Source organism: Macaca nemestrina, chromosome 15 (assembly GCF_043159975.1).
Source record: "Macaca nemestrina isolate mMacNem1 chromosome 15, mMacNem.hap1, whole genome shotgun sequence".
Taxonomy (NCBI): domain Eukaryota; kingdom Metazoa; phylum Chordata; class Mammalia; order Primates; family Cercopithecidae; genus Macaca; species Macaca nemestrina.
The window spans coordinates 26,857,198-26,878,892 of NC_092139.1; the positions used below are offsets into that span (position 1 = coordinate 26,857,198).

The following is a 21,695-nucleotide window of genomic DNA, read 5'->3' on the forward strand; positions in this document are numbered from 1 at the left end:
ACCCATGCACCCCGGAACTTCAAAAATAAAATGACATACACCTAGGTAGTAAGACTACAAAAAGAACATTAAGAATGGGATTACCGGCTGGGCACAGTGGCTCACACCTGTAATCCCAGCACTTTGGGAGGCTGAGGCGGGTGAATCATTTGAGGTCAGGAGTTTGAGACGAGCCTGACCAACATGGCGAAACCCCAGTTCTACTAAAAATACAAAAAAAACAAAAAAAAAAAACAAAAAAAAAACTGCCAGGCACAGTGGCTCACGCTTGTAATCCCAGCACTTTGGGAGGCTGAGGCGGGCAGATCACGAGGTCAGGAGCTCGAGATCATCCTGGCTAACATGGCGAAACCCCAGCTCTAATAAAAATACAAAAAAATTAGCCAGGTGTGGTGGCATATGCCTATAGTCCCAGCTACTCGGGAGGCTGAGGCAGGAGAATCACTGGAACCTGGGAGATGGAGGTTGCAGTGAACCGAGATTGCACCACTGCACTCCAGCTTGGGTGGCAGAGTGAAACTCCATCTCAAAAAAAAAAAAACCTTAAACGTCGGGACAGTGGCTGCCTCTAACAGGGAGAAGGGATGGATGGAGGTGACACATGAGGCTTGGGGAGGTTCTCTTTTGGGGTGCTGTGTTTGGTAGGTAGTGACTACACAAGTATTTGCTTTACATTATTTACAAAACTGTGTAAACATGTTTTATGCAGTCTTCTCTGTGGGTGATTATCTCAGAGGCAAAGAGTAATTCGAGTGCCTGGTAACAGGATTGGAGCTGAACAAAAGCTGGTTGTCTCCCACCCTCTCCCTCTGCCCCCACCGGTCCTGTGCTCTGCACTGCGAAGCCAGGCGCTGCTTGGGGTGCAAAGCAGGAGAAAGATGCTGAGTGAGGCGTGGGTGTGAGCTAGCCACCTGCTTTCCCGCCTCCACCCCACACACCGCCCCCAGGCACAAATGCCCCAGAAAGACACTGCCCAGAGGTTTTTTTAAAACCGCTTTATTCAGGTTGGCTGGTAATCACGGACTGGATCATGTATACAGGGCACTCCACCCCTAGGCAAAGCCCTCGGCCTCTCCCACCTCCCCCACATCATCACTGAGCGGCAGCCAGAGGTGCCAGCCAATTCCAAGGGGAATTGGATCCAATAGAAATATTTACAAATAACCAGGGGGCAGGTGTCCCCCTGATAGGGAATCGTAAGGGAATTGAGTACCAGGGGGCCCTTGGCTCCCAACAGCCCCAGGCCCTGGGGTGGACTTGGCACAGGACCCAAGAGGGGGCTGGGGCATTGGGGGCCGGCAGAGGGGGACTCCTGGGAGAGCCTTGAAGACCCTCAAAGGGGTCCTGCTGGTGTAAAACTCTGCCTGGGGCCGTGGGTCCGAGGGAAAGACCCCTCCCTTCTGACTTGCCTTGTGACAGGGCAGAGAATCCTGGATCCCCTGCATCCCTGGAGGGTCGCACAGGGAGCTGAACAGGAAGGACCCGCCAGGAGGTGGTGGGGCGTCTCGCTGTTCCCGCAGGCCTCCGTGAGTGACCCTGCAGAGCCACTGCCCCAGAAGGGCCCTCCTGGGAACTCTGTTCCCTGGGTCTTCACCAGGGGAGAGGCCCTAGTTCTGCTCAGAAGACTCAAGTTCATAGTCAGGGAGGGGTCACTGTCCACACCCCCAGGTCCAAGTGAGGGATGGTAGGAGGAGGGAGGTGAGGCTGGGGGCCCCGGCTCAGGACAGGATGGGAACAAGCAAGCAAAGCAAAACACTGGACTCCACAGAAGCTGGTGACAGGAAGGGGGTGGCCCCGGGCCCCAGCATGGTCCCCGCCCCAGTGTTCAGGGCAGACGGCCCCTTGGTGCCCAGGGCCACCTTCTCCGAGCCAGGTCACCACAGGGGTCTGAAAGGGCAGGGGTGGGTGGGGCTTACATGCTGAGCAAGGGGTGGTGGAAAGAGGGCCGACATGGTGGCCACAGGCGGCCTCAGGGATAGGGCGCGGCTGGACGCAGGCAGTCCGTCCCCAGTGGTCCAGCGGCTCCTCATGCACTCTGTACAGCGTGGGGGCGGGTGGGCAGGGGCAGGGGCATCAGTCTAGAGGCTGCAGGCCTCCTGGTCCACTGAGCGCTTCCTCAGCTCCTTGCCTGGCTTGGGGGGCGGCGGGGCGGGCGCGGCGGGAGGGGCTTCGGGCAGGTGCAGGACGGAGTTCTCCCCGGGCTGCACCCGCAGGTAGGCCTTGACCTTGTGGTGCCGGGCCTTGCCGTCGCTGAAGTCGATGACGCGGCACTCGTAGGTGCCTTCGTCCGTGGGCTTCACCCGAGACAGGCGCAGCTTGTGGGAGATGTTGCTGCCCACCACCTTGACCACCTGGGGGTGACAGAGAGACCGTGACCTGTCTATCCCGTGACAGTGGGGGAGAAGAAGAGTACGGGGGTCCCAGGATCCTAGGACTAGAGCCCCCAGAAACACTCCCACAAGGGCCCACCGAGGTTTGCACAAGAGTGAGTTAAACAGCAAAAAAGTAAAAGCAACTGCCATGTCCATCCACAGACTGCATAACTAAGCAGTGGTCTGTTCCCTGCATGAAGCACTGCAGAGTGGTCTGAAAGACGGAGCTAGAACTAGGCACATGAGCTCAGTGGCAAACAGCAGAGGGAAAGCTCTCACTGCTGCCTGCCCCCAGGGGATGCCATTTATGTAAATTAACACAGAAACCTACTCTATACTGGTTTTGGAGTCTTCCGGGTGTGGAAGTTTAAAATAGACAGGAGGGAACACCAGGACCTCCTCACAGTGGTGGACTCTGGGGCAGAACACAGGGGAGGAAGTGGACCTGGTATAGACTACAAAGCAAAGTCTTCATTTAGTCTGAAAGTGTACATTTCCTAAAAAAAAAAATAGAGGTGCCTGCAGTCCCAGCTACTACTCAGGAGGCTGAGGTGCGAGGACTGTTTGAGCCCAGGAGTTTGAGGCTTGCAGTGAGCCATGATCACACCACTGCACTCCAGCTTAGGTGACAGAGTGAGACCGATCTTTTAAAAACCAAACCAGGCCAAGTGTGGTGGCTCATGCCTGGAATCCCAGCACTTTGGGAGGCCAAGGCAGGCGGATCACTTGAAGTCAGGAGTTTGAGACCTGGGCATGTTGCCTGGGCAACATGGGGAAACCCTGTCTCTCCTAAAAATACAAATACTAGCCGGGGGTGTGGTGGTGCGTGCCTGTAATCCCAGCTACTCGTGAGGCTGAGGCATGAAAATCACTTGAACAACCTGGGAGGCGGAGGTTGCAGTGAGCCGAGACTGCACCACTGCACTCCAGCATGGGCGACAGTGCGAGACTCTGTCTCAAAAAAATAAATAAATAAAATAAAATAACACAATAAAAAACAAAACAAAACAATATAAAGGCTGATGACAAATATATCGGAATGCTGAAAACTATTTACTCTACTTGGGGGGAGCAAGGATGTTTGTTATATTCGCCTTTGTACTTTGACTTTTTATTTGTTTGGGTTTTTACATTTCTGTTTCAAAATGGGAGTGTCACTTATACAGAGTAAAGTGCACACAGCCCGAGGAAATGTTTCCTGTGTAACCACCATCCAGAGCAAAGCATGGGACATTCGTGACCCCCTAGAGCACACCCTTCACTCAACAATACTTCCCCCGCTGGGGTCCCCCGCTTTCTGACTGACTTCTGTCACCATAGATAGTTTTTTTCTGCTTTGGAACTCTTGTATGTGTGGCTTCTTTCCTGTGCCTGGCTTTTTCAACACACCCTGTTATCGGTGAGATGTCTCCATGTTGCTGCCTGCATCTATTTGTTGGTTTGTTTGAGACAGAGTCTCCGTTGCCAAGCCTGGAGTGCAGTGGCGTGATCTCAGCTCACTGCAACTCTACCTCCCAGTTCAAGCAGGTGTCATGCCTCAGCCTACCCAGTAGCTGGAATTACAGGCACCCGCCACCATGTCCAGCTAATTTTTGTATTTTTAGTAGAGATGGGGTTTCACCATGTTGGCCAGGCTGGTCCCGAACTCCTGGCCTCAATTGAGCAACCCACCTCAGCTTCCTGAAGTGCCAGGATTATAGGTGTGAGCCACCATGCCGGCCATCCATTTGTTCTTTTTCATTGCCGTGTAGTATTCCATCACATGCATACTGCACAATTGGTTTATGTGATCACCCATCAATGGACATTTGTGTGATTTCCAGATTAAAGCTCTTATGAATAAATCTGCCCTAAATATAAAGTAGCCGTGGGTGTTTTTTCAATTAAAAAAGAAAAAGCAGACGGACAGTTATATAAGATACACCACTGGGGAAGCTGGCTGACAGGTACAGGGGACTTAATGACCTATTTTTGAAACTTTTCCTGAGCCTATGACTCAAAATAAAAAGATTTTTAAATTTTTTTTAAAAAAGAAGAAGAAGAAGAAGGAGTTGGGCCTATGGAGAGGGGTAATGGTGGTGAGAGGGGGCTTCTCTCCTTCCCTGGCCCCTTCTTCTTAGAGAAAAAAACAAAACAAAACAAAACAAAACAAAAAAACCCACCTGCAGTCCCTCTCCTGCCTGGACAGAACAGTGGAGGTCAGTTCTCAGCTGCCAGTCGCTGATCCCCTTCCCAGACAGCTTTGTAGGCTCAGGTGAGTGGGCCTCAGATCTGTGGCCTACTGGTCTCTCTCTTCTGGAAGGACAACGAACTGGCTTGTTGCCGCCAAGCCCCAGCTCCTAGAGAGGGAAGCCCAGCTTCTGGCTCCAGGTGGGATGCCCCTGCTGGTCACCCCTGCGGTGAGGGGGCCGGGATGAGAAAGCACGGCCTCTGCATGCAGCCCGCAGATGTCTCTGAGCCTGGGCTGGGCACTCACACGTGTGACTTCTCATCATCTCACCAATCTGCCCTGGGGAGGCCTCTTTCATCACCCTCCCCAGTGGGAAACTCTGGCTGACCTCGCGGCCTTTGCATGTGCTGCGCCCTCTGCCTGGGTGGGGTTCCCTGTTCCTCTTCACCTGCTTGGTTCCCATTCATCCTAAATGTCACCTCCTCCAAGAAATTGACCCCTGTCCCCACTCCCTCCTATTTCCTGCATAGCAGTCTTCTCATTTTGGATTGTGTATTTGTCTGTTGACTTGATTTTGGGTTCTCTCCCTGGCTAAACCATACCCGCCATGAGAGCAGGGACAGTGTTTATTTTGTCCATGTGAGTGGTTATCACAGAGCCCAGCACTCCATAAATAATCCTCAACATTTTTGCAATGAACGGACCCACCCCATGACCTTCTTTCTCCCACTGAAGTGGTGCTCAGATGTCATGCTTTCTAATTTTAAGCCACATGCACACGATGATATGGTTTGGCTCTGTGTCCCCATCCAAATCTCATCTCGAATTGTAATCCCCACGTGTTGAGGGTGGGGCCTAGTAGGAGGTGACTGGATCACAGGGACAGTTTTCTCCATGCTGTTCTCATGATAGTGAGTGAGTTCTCACAAGATCTGATGGTTTAAAAGTAGCAGTTTCCCCTTCGTTTCCTCTTCTCCTGCCACCACATAAGACATGCCTTGCTTCCCTTTAGCCTTATGCCATTGTTGTAAGTTTTCTGAGGCCTCCCCAGCCATGCAGAACGTTGAGTCAATGTAACCTCTTTTTCTTTGTGAATTACCCAGTCTCCGGTAGTTCTTTATGGCAGTGTGAATACGCATAATGATACCCACTTTGCAGATAGTGAAACTGAGGCTCCAAAAGAAGTGACTCGCCCAGAGGCACGGAGTCAGTGAGTGGCAGAACTGGGAACAGGCTCCATGCGCTCTCACCCTCCCAGTAGTGTGACAGGCTCACGGAGGGCCACCAGTGCTGGCAGGGCCACAGGGAAGAGGAGAGTGTCCAGCAGCGGGGAGCCTGGCCTTCCTCCCTCATGCTGAGCCTTTCCGGCCGCCCATCATCCCCTATATGGAGGGAAAGCCTTCAGCAGAGGCACGGAGGTGGGACCCAGGCAGGACTTCCCCATGGCAAGCAGTGGGAAACCCTCCCAGGTGCCCCTCTGGATGTGGGGGCACCCCCTCCCTAGTGCCAGGCCCTGCTGGAGCCCACCCTGTCCCTCTGACTCCATCACCTCTGCCCTGCGGTCCTGTGTGCTCTCTCCGGCGAGTTAGGAGATGCTGCTGCAAATGCGCAGCGGGAACGAATTACCTCAACATCTGCTTCCCTCACGGATATTAATTATCCTTCATTTGTCAACCCTACAAGGCGCTAATGGAGTAATAATGCAAAGCGCTGGGAGCACTCGCTCCTAGGGAGGGAGCACCAAGCGAGGCCCAGCCCTCAGCCCACCTGCTCCCATCCCCCAGATGGGGCCACGAAGGCCTGGGCGGCTCCCCAGGCAGCCAGCTCCCTCCTCCCTGTCACCCCCTCTGCCAACAGACAGATGTGGCCTTCAGAAGCACGAGCTCTTCCTCTCTCAGAGAGGAGGAGGGCAGGGAGCACTGCAGGGAGTGATGGGAGGCCAGGTGCTGACCCTGACAAGTCACCAGCACTCTGGCCTTGGTTTTCTTGGGCTAAATTTGTCCATTCATTCAACAAGCATTTAGCAAGTGCCTACCACAATGAGCCAGCCAGATCCTGGTAATGCTGGCATGAGCTGACAGTCTAACAGAGAACCTAGACCCCTAACCCACAACCAAGCAACTCAGCGAGTGAACTTCCAACAGGATGAAGGGTGAGGACACACGTCAGACACCTCTCCCTCCCAGTCCCTGTGGTCCACACCTCTAAGCACAATCTGGAGAAGGCAAATACCATATTTTTAACAAAAATAATAACAGCAACAGTAGTGCCAGTGGCTAATGTTTATGCAGCACCTGATCACTGTGAGATGATGTGATAAGTTTCACCAATCTTTCTTTTTTTTTTTTTTCTTGAGACAGGGTCTTGTTCTGTCACCTTAGGCTGGAGTGCAGTGGCGTGACCATGGCTCACTGCAGCCTCAACCTCCTGGCCTCAAGCAATCCTCCCGCTTCAGCACCCCGCCGACCTCCTGAGTAGCTGGGGCCACAAGTGCGCACCACCACTCCTGGCCAATTTTTGTACCTTTTTGTGGAGACAGGGGTCTCACTATATTGCCAAAGCTGGTCTCGAACTCCTGGGCTCCAGCAATCCTCCCTGCCTTGGCCTCCCAAAGTGCTGGGATTCTAGATGTGAGCCACCGCGCCCAGCCAAGCTTCATCAATCTTATTTAAACCTCACAATAACCCTGTGATGCAGGTGAAGACACTGAGACTCAGAGAGCTGAAGTGATTTTCTCAAGGCCACCCAGCTGGTGACAGAGTCCACACCCTACCCACCCCTCTGGGAGCCTTCTGAACAGTAAACTATAGGTCAGTCTTCTCATGTCTTTCCGAGGCCCCTCACCCTCCATGTCTTGGGGAAACCCAGCCCCAAACCTCATCAGAGGCCTCTCCCACAGGAGGGGGCCCAATATCCCATTCCAGGAGCAGCGTGTTGGATTTCATCCACCGCACACTATGCAGAAAGCCCTTCAGCCCAGCCCTCCGGGCGACTGGAGAGCCCACGAAGAAAGGAGACCCCCGCATGGCGACTCAGCTGTAAATCATAATCACCTCCACACAGGCATCGACAGGCCTGAGCTGTGCAATTAAGCACCTAATTACGCTGAAAGAGACAAGGCCGAACCCTGACCAGGGCCAAGTTCAGCCTCCTCCCTGCTCGCCCCACGGCCCAGGCTTTTCCGGGCACTGCAGGGATACCCCGAGGCCAGCTCACACCGGGCAGGCTGGGATCTTCTTCCAGCCATGCCAGAAGAATGGATTTGTACTCGTGATGCCAACCCTTGCCTTCACGTGGCCTCCTGGGAAGAGGGGGAGGCCCCAGGGAAGGTGCTGCGGTGAGGAATAGGGGTCAGATGGCTCCTGCCCCAGGCCGGGCCCTGTAATCAACCTCTATCAGGTCCACCCGGCACTTCACTGGCCCCTCAGCATGTACAGAACCCAACTCAGGGTCTCCCCATACCTGGGCCCCAGAAGGTCTTACTGCTGTAGCCAAACTCTGCAATGGCCGTTTCTGTTTTCTTTCCACGCTCTGCACACTCCACCCCTGAGCCCACTGACCTCCTCTAAACACCATCGGACCCCTTCCCCTTCTCTCCAGAATCCACATCCCCCAGCACTGGCGAAAGCAAGGTCCAGGGCTTCTCCCATCTGAGCCATCACCCCAGCCTCCTCCCAGGTCTACACAACCTTCCAGCCTCTTCTTCCATGACAGCCAGACCAATTTTTTCAAAATGCCCCCAACCTAAACTCTTCGATGGCCCCCACGGTGGCTGACAAGGCCCTTTGAGGTCTCCTCCCGGCCTGCCCCTCAGCCTCATTGGCCACTAGCAATTCCTCCAGCGCCCACACCCAGCCAAGTTCCCCACTCCTTGTCAAATCCTCCACACCTCAGTGCTCACCTCAAACATCACCTCCTCCAGGAAGCCCTCCTGGCCCCCCAGGCTAGATCAGATCCCCCGTTATAGCAGCTCTCCTCATTTTGGTCACAGTTGTAATTCTATTTTTTTTATCATGCATGATTACTGGATTAACACCCATCTCCCACACTGGACTGGGAGCACCCTGAGGGCAGGGAGGGTGTGTGTGTGAGCCCGTGGTCTTTCCAGAGTCATCTTTGTTTAACTCAGCTTCCAACCACCAGCCATTTGCAGTGATGAAGTCCCCCAGGAAGGAGGGTATGTGTGGAGAATTTCACCTCGTCTTAAAACTAGGAAGTTGTGGACGACCTCTCCTTGCAAAACTGGTTAAGCGGAAAATTAACCTCAATTCTAGCACAAAGGACTTCAGTTAGATCGAAAGAAAAACTTCCGGAACTTGAAAATAGCCAATAAGCAGAAATGTTTGCCTGAGCCACAGAAATGATTCCACCTAATGGTGGAATCTTTAGCAGATGCAAGCTACTAAGGGAGACATTTTTAAGCCAGGGCCCTTCCCTGGGCCCAAGTTAAATGAGATAATTCATGTAAAGTGCTCGTTATGGCTCCTAACATATGGTAAGCACTCAATAAATGCTAGCTGCTATATTATTATTATCATTATTATTTTCTCACAGATGCCTGTCCTCCCACATAAATGATGTCCTTACGGGAGCAGGGGTGCGATCTCGGCTCACTGAAGCCTCCGCCTCCTGGGTTCAAGCGATTCTCCCACCTCAGTCTCCCAAGTATCTGGGACTGCAAGTGCGCACCACCACACCTGGCTAATTTTTATATATTTAGTAGAGACAGGGTTTCACCGTGTTGGCCAGGCTGGTCTCCAACTCCTGACCTCAGATGACCCGCCCACCTTGGCTTCCCAAAGTGCTGGGATTACAGGTGTGCACTCAGTCCAGCATCTGATTTTTTTTTTTTATTCCCTTGCCCACGTCCTGCTGTCTTGCTAGGAATAAGAGTTTTATGAGTCACAAATTCATGTTAACAAGTTTCCACCGAAGGAATCACTGTCATTCACATAGCCTAATCCATGGCACTTTACAGTTTCCAAAGTGTTTCATATGTGCCTTCAACAACAGCTAACTGAGGAAAAGTGAGAATCGAGGAGGTGGCAGAGCTGGAACCAGGACTCAGCTCCTGGGACGCTAAGTGCTGGCCCCACTGTGTCCTCACAGTCCCCGCCTGGCAGTCAGCACAGCCGACTCTCACAGTCTGAATCTTCACAAGGCCAACAGGGCCACCCTGGCAGGTTCACGAAGCCCTCCCCCCACCAAGCCCCTCGAAGCTGACAGCATTTTCTTACCCTCAACCTTAGACCATTATTATTTGATCACAGATGCCTGTCCTCCCACGTAAATGATCTCCCTATGAGATTCTGGGATTCCACCAGCCTGTAGACTGCACTCTTTAGCTTAGACAGTGTTTTTCAAAAGATCTAATTAGGTCCCAATAGTTAAAACTCAGGAGATACTCCACTAAAATCGGGATTTTTAGAAGTCACGGGAATATGGGGCCTAGGTCCCTGCCTGGCTCAGCTGTTCCCTATAGACAGGGTCTGGGCTTCCCGGCCCCCCGCCAGGAGCTCTTTCACTGGTTCACATCATGTCACCGGTATGCACATGTGAACAGACATGGGATCCACACTGTGGTGGCAAGTCCACGTACGAACATCTGGCCAGGCACGGTGCCTCCTGCCTGTAATCCCAACACTTTGGGATGCTGAGGCAGGAGGATCACCTGAGGTCAGGAGTTCGAGACCAGCCTGGTCAACACGGTGAAACCCCGTCTCTACTAAAAATACAAAAAAAAAAAAAAAAAAAAAGCCAGGCATGGCAGCATGCTCCTGTGGTCCCAGCTACTGGGGAAGCTGAAGCAGGAGAATTTCTCGAACTCAGGAGGCGGAGGTTGCAGTGAGCCGACATCGCGCCACTGCACTCCAGCCTGGGTGACAAAAGTGAAACTCCATCTCAAAAAATAAAATAAAATAAAATAAATATGTGTATGGTTCACACACACATTGGCTTGGGCGTATGTCTGTGTGTGTGATAGTTATTCAACAAATATTTATTGGGTACCTACTACACCATACCAGGCTCTGTGCTAGACTCTGGAAATGCAACAGTGAGTCAAGTAGGCTCAGTCCCAGTGCCCCCCATCTCTGGGAGAGACAGTCATGAAGCCAAAACTCACACAAGTGGATAATGACAACCAGAAATACAGCCAGCAGGGAAATAGGAGGGGCGCCAGCTGGGTCACAAGTTCAAAGGACGCTTCCCCGAGCTGAGCTCTGTGGGAAGAGAGAGAGAAACAGCTTTGCAGGCAGGGGGACCAGCCTGTGCAAAGGCCGAGAGGTGGGAAGGAATGGGAAGGTGGAAAGGCTGCCAGGGTCGGGAGGGGAAGGGGAGTGAGGTCAGGCAAGAGGAGGTGAGGCTGGAGGGTGGGCAGAGCAATCGTGCAGAGTTCTGAAGGCCACGGAGGAAAGTTTGGGCTGCCTCCTCAGACTGCAGGGATCCAGGGAGAGTACCTGCGTATTAGGAATGGTTGTTCCCATGGCGCTGCCTGCACAAGGAGCTTGGCCCATGCCTGTTTGTGTGCTTCCTAACCAGACCCTCGGAGCCCCAGCTGGTGCAGGCATTGCGGGGGCTGGAGGGGGGTGGGTAGGGGTAATTGCACATTCATGCTGAGCACATTTATTTTATTTAACTAATTAACGTCGTCGCATTCCCCTCATGTGGGACCCAGCAGCCCGGAATTCTAATCCTCTAAGTCAATTAGATTATTCTCTCCTTTGCCAGAGCTGCTCCTTAAACCCCAAGCAAAATTATAGGAGAAAGGGCTGTGATGAACAGGGCATTAATATGCACACAGATCTACCTGCCTGGGCTTAACGGATGGGTATTTGGGCCAGAAACGGGGCATTCGATATGGATGCGCCCTTGGCAGAGGGTGGGGGTGAAGGCGCTGCAGGAGCCTCCTGCCTGGCCTCTCTGCCTCCATGATGCCACCTCTGATGCCCGACATGGCACCCCAATGATCCCTGTGCCCAGTCTCCACATGGTGACCTCGGTTTGGGGGTGCGGCTCCTCTGTTGATCCCTGTTGAATTGGACTTGGGGACCTGAGCTCCCCTACAAGTCCTTGAAAAGTTGTGGAAGAATCAAGCAAAAAAGGGTGAATTTCGAAAGGCTTCCCCACCATGCGCATGCCGCACACACAAGCATTCATACCCCACGGGCACCTGCCTTTTCTGAGTGTGGTGCTGGCAGATGTCTAGCCTCCTACCAGGCTGACCTCACACCCCATGCACAAATCTTGCCTCATTGCATGGCCACATGTGTCCCCGGGCGGGTCCCCTCCACTCTGTGTTCTCTCCCCCGTTCACCTCCTTTCTCCCTCCTGTCTGCCTCTCCCAGGACTGGCTTTGGGTGCTCCCTCCTTCACAAAAGTTGTCACCCCCTGAACTCCCTGGGCCCCAGCTGCACTGGCCTGCAGCCGGTGACAAAGAGCTTGAGCCCTGAAACCAGGTAGCTCAGCAACACCAGTCACCCTTGGCGTGACTCGGGCAAGTCCTTGACCTCCTGAGCCTCAGCTGCCCCACCTGCAAAATGGGTGAATGCTTGGCCCTTCTTATAGAGGGTGGCTACTAACAAATGAGTCAATAAATAAGAAGGCCTGCCCAGTCCTGAAATCCTTTGGCTAGAGTGCCCCCACCCCGTCCCCAGGGCCAGATCACCGAGTGACCCCGAGATGGCGTAACACTCAGTAATGATAGGCCAAAAAAAGCTGGCTCAGGCTCATTAAATCTCGTTGGTTCCCCAAATAAAAAATGCTGCTGAGACAAGCCTGAAGGCACCAGGACGCACACAGCCTTGGCCCCGACAGGAGAAAATGCATCTTCTCTCCCCTGTCATTTTTTGTGCCTATCATTGAACGAACTTGAAAAATCTCCGGCTTTTAAAAAACAGAGCAGGGCCATTTTTTTTCCCTTCTCTTTTTCTTCTCTTCCATCTTCTTGCCCAAGCTCCCTGCTGAACTGGACCCCAATTTTTTTTTAAGTCACAGCTGTGCCCTCCATTAGAGCCCTTTCGAGAAGTCATTATCAAAACTCACACTTATTTTGGTTGCCTCCTTCCCTGCGTCTTCCTGCTGAGATGCTTTTAGCTGTTGGGAGCGGGGAGGGGTGGAGAGAGCAGAGACAAGGTGTTAGCACAGGATGGGGGTGGGGTGGCAGTGTGGGGAGACACATTATAGGGATACAGACAACAGCTAAGATTCTCATGACAGCAGATGAGGCTCGGGGGCCATGGAGTCTGGAGTTGGGGTCCTTCAGCTTTCTGTATCCACTCAGGGGACAGAGGGGATGTCAGAGCAAAAGAAGATAATGGAGGTATGTAGAAAATGACCACATTTGTGCATTTAGACACACAAGGGTACTTTGGTATACACTGGAGGGAGTGTGAACAGGCAGAAATCTAAGCGTCGGCTTGGTACGTTGCTAGGAGCGTGTTTGTACTCTTGATCACTCTGAGAGTGTGTTTGTACTTTCAGGTGTGCCACCCATGTGAACGTGTGTGCAGATGCTGTGGGAACCCTACCCACATTCCCCACCTTTGCAAGCTGACCCTGAAGGCTTCCAACTGCAGACACCTGCAACGGTTTGCCTAAGGGCTTTCTCTGGCCACTGGAGTCCTCTAAGCCTGCATGTGGCAGGGCTGGAAGTGTTGGGGAGCTGACACCTCCAGGAGCAACACAGAGTTTGCTATGCCTTTGGGCACATGTGAGACACTCTTTCATGAACATGGGGAGTGTATGAGCGAGCCAATGCGTGTTTGTGAATGTGTGCAGATACATGTGGTCGTATATGAATGGGTGGGCAGATCTCTATGTGTTTGCGTGTTCATTAGTGTATACACATGTGTAAGGATGCAGATGATTCAGATGGAGTTCCTCCAAGAGCTGACCTTGAGACAAAGGTCAAGTAGTTTATTTGGGGGGTGATCCCAGGAAGCACAAGTAAGGGGAGAAAGTGAGTGAATCCAAAAGGGGAAGAAAGTTAATAATGGGAGGTATGTTGTCGGTTAGTTACCACTGTAGGCAATTGGAGCTTCATCCCACTGGGCACTCGGGGAGACAGTGAAGAACATGCTTCTGTCATCCCAGCTGAGGGCGAGGGAACTGGGGCATTCATCCTCCAACTTTGCAGGTTACTGGTGGGGGCTGCTTCTGCCTATTGAGTCCCCTGCTCCTCCTGCTTGCCTCGCTGGCTGGCAGGCTCTGGTGTCCAGAGAAAACCCTCAAGCAGAGCCAGAGGAGCTGGCAGTTGGCAGTGGGCTGGTCCCAGGCATGCTGCACACCGGGCATGGGGCAGAGCCCCCACAGCATCTGCTCTACAGGTGTGTACACACGAGCATGCACGTGTAGAGGGGCGAGCACATGTGCAGCCAAGGGTGTGCTGGGAGCCTGGTGCACACCTGCGTGTGTGCCTGTGAATGAACTCAGCATTTGCAGAGCTCTTTACAAAAAGGCTGCCCGTGTGGCCTGGAGAAGTGGTGGGAAGCGAGTCACAAGACCTAGCTTGCTCCATAACCTGAAGCCAGCTTGTCCCTCTGGCCTCAGTTTCCTCACCTGTACCCTGAAGGGAGGCCCTCTGTGCTCTGGAAGGCCCTTCTTGCTGTGGCCATTTCAAGTGTTCAGCCTAGCTCTGCCTCCTGCCCGTTCCCCCAGATAAGCCTCCATGATCACCTAAAACCCCCACCCCAGGAGGAAGAAGGGAGGGAGACAGCTGTGTGGTGTGGAGAACAGCGCTGGAGCCCACATCCCTCAGAGGAGAAGAGGGGCAGAGAGATACCCCTACCCCAGGGACCAGGACTTCCCCAGCCATGCTTGGCATCTCCCCAGGGGCATTACCTGGTTCGAGGCCCAGGCCTGCTTGTCGGTCCAGTCCCGGTGGCTCCGCACGTACCACCACTGGATCTCCAGCGAGTAGGACGGGGACCCGCTGCCGCGGAAGGAGCAGGCCATCTCCACATCCTCGCCCGTCCGTGCTGTCATGTCATGGGGTGTCTCTGTGAACAGGGCTGTGCAAGAAACAGGGGGAAGAGTGGGGGGGCTCAGGAAACCACAGAGCTGATGGTAAGGGAGGTGGAGAATGTAGGAGCAGTACAGTGAGGGATGGGTGGAGGGGGTGGGGGTACCCACAAGCCCGCTGGTGGGAGTGGTCTGGCTTCAGGTGGGCACCCGAGAAGCTCAGCAAGGCGGGCCAAGGGTGTGTGCAGCAGCCAACGTGAGATGGGGATGAGGGAGTAGGTGTCGGCCCTGGAGGCCACACCAGCAGCTGGGCGCCGTGGGAGAGTATGCCAGGGATCAGAGAAGGCCTGGGCTGGATGTGGACGGCAAGAAGGCCCGGGAGGAGCTGCCACTTTCATCAGCTCTTCCAGGTTCTTCCAGTCACCCAGCTCGGTTCCCCTCCTGAGTTACTCCAGTGTCCAAGCACAGCAGCCAGCGCCATCTTTGCAAAACCAAATCAGATGTGGCCTCTCCGCTGCTTAGAACCCTCCCCTGGGGCCCCAGGTATGGGGATCGGCACCCGTTCCCCTGGCTTCCTCCCTGTCCTGTGGACACACCTCCCTTTCCAGCCTCACTCTTGCTCTGGCTGTTCTCCTTCTGGAATGCCCTTCCCTCCGCCCCTCTTTGCCCGGCTGGCTCCTTCAGATCTGGCAAAGCTCAGCTCAAATATCACCCCCAGAAAGGTCCTCCTTGAGGATCCCAAGAAGGTCCCCCACCTCCTGCCTTGCCCTGGTGCCTGTGGCAGCTCCAGGAGGACAGGGACATAGAGCTCCTGCAGCTGGCAGTTGCTGGTGCAGAGTGGCTGCTCGGTGGATGGAATGGGTGCAGAATTCTCCACCCTCTCAGGGCACCCAGGGTGAGGTGGGAGCCACTCCTGCCTCCTGCCCCGTGCAGGGCCCAGCTCTCCACCACAGCCCAGGGCAGACGGCTTCCCTGGCCCAGCAGGAGCCCTGCTCCATCCGCCATCCTCCATCCCACCAGGTAAATGGGAAAACACATCCCCACTTCATGTGGCCCAGCGCCCCTCCCCACCATATGCTCTGTCTCCTGTCTCCCCAAACAAATATTGTCCTGAGATGTAATTAGAATTCTTTCCTCTTCTCAGGAGAGATTATCTCGCCCTGGAAAGACGCCTGGCAACGTGCAGGTCACCCAGGAACCTTGTGGCTGTCAATCCCCCAGCCCCCACCCTGTCCCTCCTGGTGCTGCAGCCTAACAGGGTCCCCTGGCCCAGAGGGGCAGATTCCCAGCCCCTGGAGTCCTCAACACCCCAGCTCCGCTTAGGGCAGGAGGAAGAGGGAGTCCTGGGCTAGGAGGTGAAATCCTAGATTCAGGCCCCTGCTCTGGGGCCACCTCTCTCCTCCCCCTGTCCCCAGGATACTGAAGGTGATGTGAATTGACAAAGGACTCCATCTGGAAGCTTCTGCCGTTTCTCCTCGTGCAGCTCTACTTGAGCAGTGGGTTTCTGGGCTGAGAGCAAATTTGAGATGCCCCTAATCCTCAAGGTCAAGGGTTCAGAAAGCAGCTCATGGAGGTTCCCCACTTGCTGAGGCTTGGAAGTCCCAGCCGCTGTTCTGTAAACAAGGACTGGTTGGTTAATAGGAATAAATGTCTGGGTTCCTGAACATGTGCGAGGGGTGGTGTGGGGCGCCATCACACGCAGCCTGCCTCAAAGCTGTGACCCTTCTTATCCCCAATAAGGAAGAGTCAATGCGGGCGCCTAGAGGGAAGGTCCCTCCCCCACATCACTGTGAGGGCCACCCCATCCTTCCAGGGGAGCAACCCAGAAACTAGTCACCTTGGGCTCCCTCCCTCCTCTCTGCCCTCCCACAGTCAATCTTCAAGGAACCCTGTGGGTCCTGCCTCCCAACACCTCCAGAATCTGGCTCCTTCTCCCCTCCTCCGCTGCCTTCCCCAGGCCAAGCTGCCGTTCTCTCTCAACTGCAACAGTGGGGAAAGCTCAGTGGCCTCCCGCTTCCACTCTTCCTCCCCGACAAGCTATTTTCACACAGCAGCCAGACACACCTTGGCAAAACATAAATCAGTCCCTGTCCCTGCTCTACTCACCACTCTCCCAGGGCGTCCTCCTACCCACCGTAGCAGCAGCAGTCCTCACTGCCTCTGCCTCCCAAAGTGCTGGGATTACAGGTATGAGCCACCATGCCCAGCCAAGAGGATTGCTCGTGCCCAGGAGGTCAAGGCTGCAGCGAGCCTCGAACGCACCACTGCACTCCAGATGGCTGACAGGGCCCTCCATGGGAGGCCATTCCCCTCCGGTGCTGGCCTCTGCCTGACTCCCTGCTCCTATTCCTACCACAGCAGCCTCCTTTCAGCTCCTTACCTGGACATTCCAGTTGAGATTCCACCTCAAGACCTTTGCACCTGCCGATTCCTCTGCCTGGAACACCCTCTCCTCAGACTCCCCTGGAACAGCCATCCCTCCCATGGCTCCCTCCCTCCCCTGCCGCAGGATCCTGCTCAAAGCCTTCTTCCTTCGGGAGGCCTTCCCTGACTACCTCATTTAACGCCATCAGCACTGGCCAACAGGACTTTCTGCTGTGAGGAGGGTGTTCTGTACCTGAGCTGGTGCAGTAGCCAGCAGTCGTCTGTGTCTGCTGAGCACGTGACATGTGACTAAGGACCTGAATTTTACATTTTATTTAATTTTACTTCATTTACTTCATTTAAACATAAATGTTAATAGCCACTTGCAGGTAATGGCTACTGTGTTGGACAGCACAGCTAATATGCCTATTTTACGTATGTTTACTGTCAGCCTTCCCTCCCAGCTCCTAGAGCAGCGCCTGGCACATAGCAGATGCTCAATAAATACATTTTATTTGGACACAGGGTCTTGCTCTGTTTTCTAGGCTGGAGTGCAGTGTGCATTCAAAGCTTGCGGCAGCCTTGACCTCCGGGGCACAAACAATCGTCTCACCTCAGCCCCCTGAGTAGCTGGAACTACAGGCGCGAGCCACCATGCTCAACTAGTTTTTTGAATTTCTTGTAGAGACATGGTCTTGCTTTTTGCCTAGGCTGGACTTGAACCCCTGGGCTCAAGCAATCTCCCTGTCTTGGCCTCCCAAAGTGCTGAGATTACAGGTAAGGTATAAGCTACCACACCCAGCCAGTAAGTGCTTTTTGAATGAATGAATAAACAGCCTTAGCTGGGCAGTGGTGGAGAAGGGTCCAGAGCTCGGGGGACCCTGCCCTGAGAGTCCTGGGCCAGGTCTCGCCCTCGGAGTCTTCCCTGACACCCACTTGGCACCTCGAGCGGAACACGAGGAGATCGTGAGGAGCCTGCACGGGAAGGGCATAAGAGGTGATTCTAGTGGGTTGCCGGTCCCTCGCCCAAGATGGTGGATTCGGCCTGGATTCATGTCCCTCCTGCCCAACACCAGGGCACCAGGGGACTTTGCAAACAGGAGGAGAGGGGTGAGGACCCTGGGTGGATCTGGTATGACCACCAGTGTGACCTTGGCTGGTCAAAAGACAGTGGAGGGACACAGCTGTGGCCTCTCCAGGTGCCACTGCCTGAGCCACGGAAATCAGAGAGTGCCTCCACTTCCCCTCTTCCAGTGGGGAAATGGCTCCAGAGAGTTCAGCTATCTTGCTCAATGCAGAACACAGAGCAAGAAAGGCTGAAGCCAGCCCTCGGACCCGGCCGGTGTGACTCAGCCGCTGCATGCCGCCTCCTTCCAGACACAGGGGAGGTGGGAACCATGTGCGGTGGGCGGGGGCACGGGAGACAATGTGCGTGGTCTCATGAGTGGGAGGAGGACAGAGAGGGCCGCCCTTGGGTGGAGGCTCCACTAGGGTCTCCTTGGGAAGGGCCAGGCCTCCAATTCACCCCCACTCGGTTTCCCCCTGCCCACAGCAGAAAACCCTGACTCTGGCCCACCAGCTCTTCCTACTCATGCAGAAGGTAAGGCTCAGAGAGGGCAGGGGCTAGTCTGGGGTAACTCAGCAGCCCGGGTTCAGCCAGGAGAGACCCTCTCGCCCCCCAAACAGACACCTCCTGGGCCCTGGCATGGTGTGGCAGCCTGGGGTGGGCAGGAGCACAGGGGAGGACCCCACCACATGGCCACCTCTCCAACGGGACCCCAGTAGTGGCCGTCTAGGGCCTTGCTGTCCAACAGAAACAGACTGCAAGCCACACTGCAAGGCACGCATGGAATATTCCATCTCCTGGGAGCCATGTGAAAAAAAAAACCTGAAATTAATTTTAATAATGTATTTTATTTAAGCCAAGATATCAAAAAAATTATTTGAACATGTAATGAAAATTATTAATGAGGCCGGGCACAGTGGCTCATGCCTGTAATCCCAGCACTTCGGGGGGCCGAGGCAGGCAGATCACCTAAGGTCAGGAGTTTGAGACCAGCCTGGCCAACGTGGCAAAACCCCATCTCCACTAAAAATACAAAAATTAGCCGGGTGTGGTGGCACGTGCCTGTAGTCCCAGCTACTTGGGAGGCTGAGGCAGGAGAATTGCTTGAACCCGGGAGGAGGGGGCCGCAGTATGCTGAGATCGTGTCACTGCACTCCAGCCTGGGCAACAGCAAGACTCCGTCTTGGAAAAAAGAAAGAAAGAAAATTACCAATGAGACATGTTCCATTCTTTGTTGTGTTAAGTCATGAAACACTGAAGTGCATTTTACGTGTTCATGGCACCTTTCAGTCCTGACATTCCTAGGGCTCAGTGGCCACATGTGTTTGACGTCTTAGCAGGTGGTGAGCTCTGCCAGCTTCAGGTCCCCCCATCACATGTCCACATGGCTCAGACCAGGCAGCTAAGGCCCAGTGCCAGGGAGTAACCCTTCCACGGCCACATAGTAGAGTCTGGATTTGAAACCAGGCCTCTGTGACGCCCAAGTCCATGCTCTTCCCAGAGTATTCAAATGCCTTGTGCTGGTAGTGCTATAGGTTACTGCAAAAGTAATTATGGTTTTGCCATGAAAACTAATGGCCAAAACTGCAATTACTTTTGCGCCAACCTAAATATTTCTTTCTTTCTTTTTTTAGACGGAGTCTCGCTCTTTCGCCAGGCTAGAATGCTGGCACGATCTCAGCTCACTGCAACCTCTGCCTCCAGGGTTCAAGCGATTCTCCTGCTTCAGCCTCCCAAGTAGCTGGGATTACAGGTGCCCGCCACTACACCCAGCTAATTTTTGTATTTTAGTAGAGACAGGGTTTTACCATGTTGGCCAGGATGGTTTCGATCTCTTGACCTCATGATCCACCTGCCTCAGTCTCCCAAAGTGTTGGGATTACAGGCGTGAGCCACCGCTCCCGGCCCTAAATATTTCTTTAAAAGGCCCAGTCCTGCGGCTGGGCACAGTGACTCAAGCCTGTAATCCCAGCACTTTGGGAGGCAGAGGCAGGAGGATCACTTGAGGTCAGGAGTTCGAGACCAGCCTGACCAACAGAGCGAAACTTCGTCTCTACTAAAAATACAAAAATTAGCCGGGCATGGTGCTGGGCGCCTGTAATCTCAGCTACTTGTTAGGCTGAGGCAGGAGAGTTGCTTGAATCTGGGAGGCGGAGGTTGCGGTGAGCTGAGATTGCGCCATTGCACTCTAGCCTGGGCAACAAAAGCGAAATTCTATTTCAAAAAAAAAAAAAAAAGGCTCAATCTCAAATGGCCAACCTTGCAGAGTCCTGTGGGGTAGGATGGGGAGTCTGTTTTATTCTGAGTGAAAAGGCCTGGGCAGGCACAGCAGAGGCATTTCACCCAGCTGGAGGCAATTGGGGAAGGCTTCCTGGAGGAGGTGTTGCCCTCACCTTAGCCCCAGTGGGCTAGGTAGTGAAGCTGGGAGCAGGGAGGGGCTTCAGGTGGGAGGACAGGGAGAGAAGCAGGTTTAAGGCCTTGTGGGAGACAACTGAGTTAGCTGCGGGTACGGCCACCAGCTCTCCCACCCCACAGCGAGGCTGTGGTCCCAGAGCCTCTCTGATCCCCAGAGCTGGCCAGGAGCTGTCTACAAAGCGTGGGTTGGGGGAGGCCCCCTCAGGGACCCTTTGACTCAGACCTCGGTAGTGAAGAAGGCAATGTGTCCACAGGACAAGTGTGAAACCCAAGGCTCTGGGCATCTGACGACAAATCTGGGCCTCCCTCTTCACAGTCAGCAGCACCAAGGCCTGTCCCGGTCCCCGCCCCAAGCTGCCCTAGAGGGAGAAGCCCGCTGTGAACGTAGGTAAGTGCCGGGAACATTGGACTGGGAGCCAAGGATGGAGGATGGAACCTGTTTCTGCCAACAGACTTGCTGTGTGACCTCCAGAGACTCTCTCCCCTCTCTGAACCTCTGTTTGCTCCTCTGTACAATTCAGGTTAATCCTGATGGTCCTGAGAGCCCCACCAGCTCAGATCATCAGAAGAGGAAAGTAACAGATGTCCTAAGGGCAGAGCTTTGGGCATTGGGAAAGGGAAGGGTCACTTCCATGTGGGGGAGGAGGGGAATCTGGGAAGGCTTCAGAGAGGAGGTGGCACCTAAGCCAGGCCTTGAAGGATGGGTGGATATTGACAAGCAGAGGCAGGCCTGAAAGTGTCAGGTAGCAGGAACCCTGTGAGCAAAGGTAGGGACGCAGGAAAGAAAGCTTTGTTTAAAAAAGAAATCCATTTCCTTTCTTGAGCAGCTATTGTGTGCCCAACACCACGCAGACATTGTCTCTAACACTCTTGCCCACTCCCACTTGACAGATGAGGAAAGTGAGGCTCAGAAAGGTAAAATGACTTGCCCAAGATTCACACAGAGCTGGATTTTAAACATGGGTCTGACTGGCAGTTGTGACCAAGATCCATGGGTCTGCCCCAGCCCCTATCAGGATTTGGTCAGAGTTATCAGGTAAAATTTAGCCACTAGGCTCCATACTTCGGCATCCCACTTGTACACCTCCAGAGATGGGGAGCTCAGTTCCTCACAACCCCACTGAAAGCAGGCAGCTCAATCAGCAACAGGGTCTTCCTCCCTCTCCTAACTCTGTGAGTGAGGGTACTGCACCAGCACCAGAAACTGGAAGGTGACTGATGCGTATTTTGATGCTGATGCTGCTGCTGCTGCTGCTGCTGATGATGATGATGATGTAATGATGAAGTAATGACAGACTACTTGTTTTGTGCCAGGCACTGTCCCAAGCTCTTTGTTTTGTTTGTTTAT

At 53.9% G+C, this 21,695-nt stretch overlaps 1 protein-coding gene across 1 annotated transcript in view; it reads right to left on the bottom strand.

The window, feature by feature from the left end:
- Positions 1-967: 967 nt before the first annotated feature.
- Positions 968-21,695, bottom strand: part of LOC105496317 (V-set and transmembrane domain containing 2 like) — a 42,828-nt gene continuing 22,100 nt past the window's right edge. Inside the window, exons 2-4 of the mRNA XM_011766651.2 lie at positions 14,383-14,552; positions 12,586-12,636; positions 968-2,351 (exon numbers count right to left, since the gene is read on the bottom strand). Of these exons, the coding sequence (XP_011764953.1) occupies positions 2,079-2,351; positions 12,586-12,636; positions 14,383-14,552 (494 nt within the window). The 3' untranslated portion in view covers positions 968-2,078. The remainder of the gene's footprint in view (positions 2,352-12,585; positions 12,637-14,382; positions 14,553-21,695) is intronic.